At 38.1% G+C, this 5,318-nt stretch overlaps 1 protein-coding gene across 1 annotated transcript; it reads left to right on the forward strand.

Moving 5' to 3' along the window:
• The first annotated feature begins 519 nt into the window (after window positions 1-519).
• On the forward strand, window positions 520-4,597 carry LOC122041526 (NADPH--cytochrome P450 reductase 3-like). Its single transcript, XM_042601235.1, has 17 exons — window positions 520-1,002; window positions 1,100-1,159; window positions 1,257-1,333; window positions 1,411-1,552; window positions 1,657-1,693; window positions 1,825-1,894; window positions 2,021-2,215; window positions 2,317-2,409; window positions 2,610-2,838; window positions 2,930-3,013; window positions 3,096-3,247; window positions 3,334-3,430; window positions 3,524-3,673; window positions 3,759-3,836; window positions 3,917-4,039; window positions 4,125-4,238; window positions 4,330-4,597. Exons 1-17 carry the CDS (start codon window positions 673-675, stop codon window positions 4,408-4,410), a joined length of 2,112 nt encoding a protein of 703 aa, XP_042457169.1. The 5' UTR covers window positions 520-672; the 3' UTR covers window positions 4,411-4,597.
• The last annotated feature ends 721 nt before the right edge of the window (window positions 4,598-5,318 follow it).

Raw genomic sequence — 5,318 nt, forward strand, 5'->3', positions numbered from 1 at the left:
TAATCAGGACAACTAGACAAACATACATATAAGACATGGTTTCATATTATTCTGAATCCTTTATATCTATCAATCGATTTTAATTGAAACTTTTGAAAAATTGAATAAATCGAAAGAGTTCAGAATGATATAGAACTAGATTCTATATATTCATCTAGTTCTCCTAGTTATATCTATGTTTTTAAATATTAATTTAATTTAATATATTAAGAGTAATGATTTTTAAATATAAATTAAATTTTAAAATTTATAATTTATGACCTAAAAGAACACTAAAGGGTGTAAAGTAGATATGGAGTATATAATTTAATAATTTTAAAATTTAAGTAGTTGATTTAGATATTTAGAACTTTTAGCCGATTCAATAATTTACCGTTTAAAAATTGAATAATGTGAATTGGTTTAGTCGTCGGTCAAATCAAACGACGTCAACCGGATGATTTCATTTTTGACTCGCCTCAATGGAACGGAACCGCGTTCAGAACTGCTCCAGGAGCTTCGTCCTCGCTCTATAAATTGACTCTTCTCGCTCGCGCTTTTCATCGTCAAGCGAGAGCGAGAAAGAGCGATCGATTGATAGGGAGCAGGAACAAGAAGAGGCAAGCGGCCAATAGAGTGCGAAAGCGAGTAAAATTGTTAGATTTGAGGGAATTTTTGATTGTTTGGAGAAAGATGCAGCCCGGCGACGTTTCCACGACCGATCTCATGGCGGCGATTCTGAATGGCAAGCTCGATGCGTCTAATTTGCTTCAGTGGGCTTCGAAGTTATCGGAGAACCCTAGATTTCTGGAGGTGGCCGTGCTGGTTGGCTGCCTCTCGGCGTTCCTTTTATTCTGGCAGAAATCGGGCGGCAAAGAGCCGGCCCGGGTGGCGGCGCCGCCAGCGCCAGCGGCTAAGCGGGCCAAGAAGATGGTGAAGGATACGGAAGATGCTGATTTCGGCAAAAAGAAGGTGACCTTGTTCTTTGGCTCGCAGACCGGCACCGCCGAGAGATTTGCCAAGGTTAGGTTTCGGAGCTTTTGGTCCTTTCTCACTCCCCAATCCCTGAAACTAGAGATGTAATTTCCTTGGTTTCCTCTAAGAATCGATTTTTGAGCAGACCTTGGCGGACGAGGCCAATGCGAGGTACAAGAAGGTCGTCTTCAAAGTCGTCGACTTGGTGAGTCTCGCGAGTTCAATTTACGATTCCAAGTAATTTGCAAAATTTTGTGCTACTTTATTGTTCTTAGAAAAACTTCCCCTTTTTTGTTTCTTAGGATGATTATGCATTTGAGAACCATGAGTATGAAGAAAAGTTGAAGAAAGAGACACTCGGTCTCTTCTTCTTGGCAACGTAAGTCAACTTTTGCCAGCCACTGTAATTTCTTCACAATTACTCTTCGTTTCTGACTTGATGGTGGTAATTTACAGGTATGGAGACGGCGAACCAACCGACAACGCCGCCAGGTTCTATAAATGGTTTTTTGAGGCGAAGGAGAGGAACGTTTACTTAGACAACCTCCAGTTTGCTGTTTTTGGTTTGGGGAGCCGACAATATGAACACTTTAACAAGGTTCTATCTTGCTTCTAACTTTCATTTGTGTTTGTTGTTTACTATACCTTTTTGTTGATTGACGAAGTTTAATGCTTGAAATGCTTATGTTTTGGCTTCAACAGGTTGGCATAGAGGTTGATCGTATTCTCGCTGAGCAAGGTAATTCAAGTTTAGTATACAAAGTCAACATTTTATGAGTTACTCAGATTGGTGTTTGATCAGATGTATATGCATTCTTCCACTCAATTATTTTGATTTCTACTGACTCGGTTCATTTGTTACTACTCTAGGTGCCAAACGTATCCTTCCTTTGGGGCTTGGTGATGATGAACAATACATTGAGGATGACTTCACTGCATGGTACGATCAATGGAAGAAACAAGAATCTAAATCTAAAATCAACTGAAAAGACTTGTTTTTGTTGATGTATCATAACTGGCCTATACCTGTATTTTATCTGAAATATTTGAATCTTGGTTACTGCAGGAAAGACCTAGTGTGGCCAGAGCTAGACAAGATACTGTGTGATGAGGATGATGTAGCAGGATTATCTGCTGACTATGTTGCCAGCATACCTGAATACCGTGTTGTATTCCTAAATCGTGAAGATGAATTGCAGATGCAGAGAAAATTGAGCCTTGCAAATGGCCATTCTGTTTATGACCTTCGAAATCCTTGCAGGTATACATCAAGTGCTAGGCCGTTACTCTATAGCATACATTAGGAAGACAGGATCATTTGTTTTGCAAAACTCTAACCCAGTCTGAATGCCAAATTTCCAGGGTCAATGTGGCTGTTAGGAAAGAGCTTCATACCCCACTTTCTGATCGTTCTTGCACTCATCTGGAGTTCGATATTTCTGGAACCAGTCTCAAGTAAGTTTCGCTGCTTTTTCTACATACTAGTGCATACAGTTTATCAGAATTTTCTTTCACATGTAAACCTTCACACTCAGAGAAGCACCTCTGTAATGATTTCCAGTTACTGGTCTAGAAGAAACTCCTATAGGTGTATAATTTGAATTTCAGTGTTTTGTTTCTGATGCAAACTAATGAGGGCTTATACTTTCTGACAGATACGAGACTGGGGATCATGTCGGTGTGTATCCAGAGAATACCCCTGAGAGTGTGGAGGAGGCTGCAAGGCTCTTAGGATATCCAGAAGATACATACTTCTCTCTACACTCTGAGAAAGAGGATGGAACACCACTTAGCAGTAGCTCTATTCCACCTCCATTCCAAACGCCTATTACTCTGAGAGAAGCACTTGCTAAATATGCTGATCTTCTAAGTTCACCCAAAAAGGTATATACTTTTGGTAAATTATTTAGTTTTATTCAGGTTTGGAAGTACATTTGATATTAATTAATTATGAGATTGCATATCTTGTATTCAGGGGGTCTTAATTGCTCTAGCTGCTCATGCTTCTGAATCAACTGAAGCTGAAAAGCTCAAATTCCTGGCTTCTCCTGCTGGAAAGGTTTGTATATTCTCTTGTTCTCTCTATGAATGATTCTTCTGTTATGATCAATCAATTTAGATTAGTTCACATTGGCATTCAGGATGAGTATAATCAATGGGTTGTGGCAAGCCAAAGGAGTCTTTTAGAAGTCATGGCTGAATTCCCTTCGTCCAAACCTCCTCTTGGTGTTTTCTTTGCGGCAATAGCTCCTCGTTTACAGGCCCGTTACTATTCAATATCTTCTTCGTCCAGGTAACAATTTCTTGCATGTCCTAATAATATTTACATATAGCATTGCTTATGTTCACCAAGGAATTCACCGGTTCTCTTTACATCAGGGTTTCACCTTCCAGAATTCATGTCACATGTGCATTAGTGCATGGACCGACACCAACAGGAAGGATTCACAGAGGAGTTTGTTCGACTTGGATGAAGGTATCACTTGCTATAAACTCACACGCATGATTCCTCATAGTTACATCATTACCATTTCTTTATCCTCACAATGTTCTCTATTTTGATCGACAGAACTCATCTCCACAAGAGGAGACTGAAGAATGTAGCAGGGTTCCTATTTTTGTGAGACAATCAAACTTCAAATTACCTTCCGATTCTGCGGTTCCAATAATAATGATTGGCCCTGGCACAGGCTTAGCGCCCTTCAGAGCCTTTTTACAGGTCTGATTTACATCCATGTCGTCTAATTCTTGTTCAAGCATTTCATCAAGATATCTTCTAAACGGTGGTGGTTTGATGTTCTCAGGAAAGGCTTGCACTCAAAGAGGCTGGAGCTGAGCTCGGCCCTGCCCTTCTCTTCTTCGGTTGCAGGAACCGAAAGATGGTAATCGACCAACCATTATCAATTAAATCTCAATCTGGTAGCTAGTTCATCATCTAAATCATAGCCCTCCAATATAACAGGACTACATCTATGAGGATGAGTTGGACAACTACGTCAAGCAAGGGGCTCTTTCTGAGCTCATCGTAACATTCTCTCGTGAAGGTCAACGCAAAGAATACGTGCAAAACAAGTTGTCCGAGAAGGTTGGATTCATAAAATAACCAGAAAGCATAATCTTATTTGCTAACCATTAACTCAATTCTGATGGATTTACCTTTGATGCCTCAGGCTGTGGATGTCTGGAACATCATCTCTCAAGGTGGATATGTCTACGTCTGCGGTGATGCCAAGGGAATGGCTAAGGATGTGCACAAAGTCATCCACACCATTGCTCAAGAGCAGGTAAAAAAAATTAAGAACGCATTTGTATTTTTGAGGCGAAAGATCAATTGCATGACTGATGGTGACACAAAATGGTTGAATTGGATCACAGGGATCACTGGAAGGCTCCAAGGTCGAGGCCTACGTGAAGAATCTGCAAATGGAAGGGAGGTACCTGCGTGATGTGTGGTAACAAGTTGCTGAGGTGGAGGTCCAATTATTATTTATATGGAATAAGGCTTTTGGGTTCTTAGTAGCTCACTGAGTTGCCTTGTCCTTATTTGCGTTTTTATTATACAGATATAAATGATTCTTTTGACAGTGTAGCATCAATTGTATGCAAAGTAGAGGAAATAATAATAATAATTTGTTCTTGGTAATGACTCTTGTTTGTTTTGCATCCGTGTAATATGTTCTTGTTGATTCTATAAAAAAAAACACTAAAAACAAAATGCGCATCCGGTGATTCACGATTCTGAAGGGCAAGTTCGACGGATCGGATTGGCGTTGCTCGGAATGCTGGCGGCGCTTTTCTGTTCCGGAGGCAATCATGCAGCAAAGGCGCCTAAGCCACAGGTAAAGAGGGCGATGAGCGATTCGGAACCAGCTGAAAAGGGAAAAACGAATATGACTTTGTTTGTTCCAGGGCCAATTCCGGTGAGTATTCGATTAATTTGATTTATAAATTAATTAAATTAACTAAAAATCAATTTAGTGTTAACTAATCTAATCAAATTAAAATTTTATTAAAATCGAATTAACTTATTTCGATTAACACTTAATTAACTAAATTTATTTAAAATAACAATAAAAAAAATTATATAAAATTAATATTAAATTAATCGAATTAATCAAATTTTCACTCTAGTTCCACGGTACGAAATATTTTGTTTAGACCTTTAATTTTTTAAAAATATTAAAATTTTCTTCACCTTTTTTTACAACGAATTTATTTTTTTTAAAAATAAAATATTAATTTAAAAATAGATTTTTATTTAAAATTTAATTTTCTAACTTTTTAAAATATAAAATTATTCATTCTTTATATTTAAGTTTTGATAATAAATTTTTTTCAGTTAATAAAATTATTAAATTATTTAA

The sequence above is a fragment of the Zingiber officinale genome, chromosome 2A (genome assembly GCF_018446385.1).
Source record: "Zingiber officinale cultivar Zhangliang chromosome 2A, Zo_v1.1, whole genome shotgun sequence".
Classification (NCBI taxonomy): domain Eukaryota; kingdom Viridiplantae; phylum Streptophyta; class Magnoliopsida; order Zingiberales; family Zingiberaceae; genus Zingiber; species Zingiber officinale.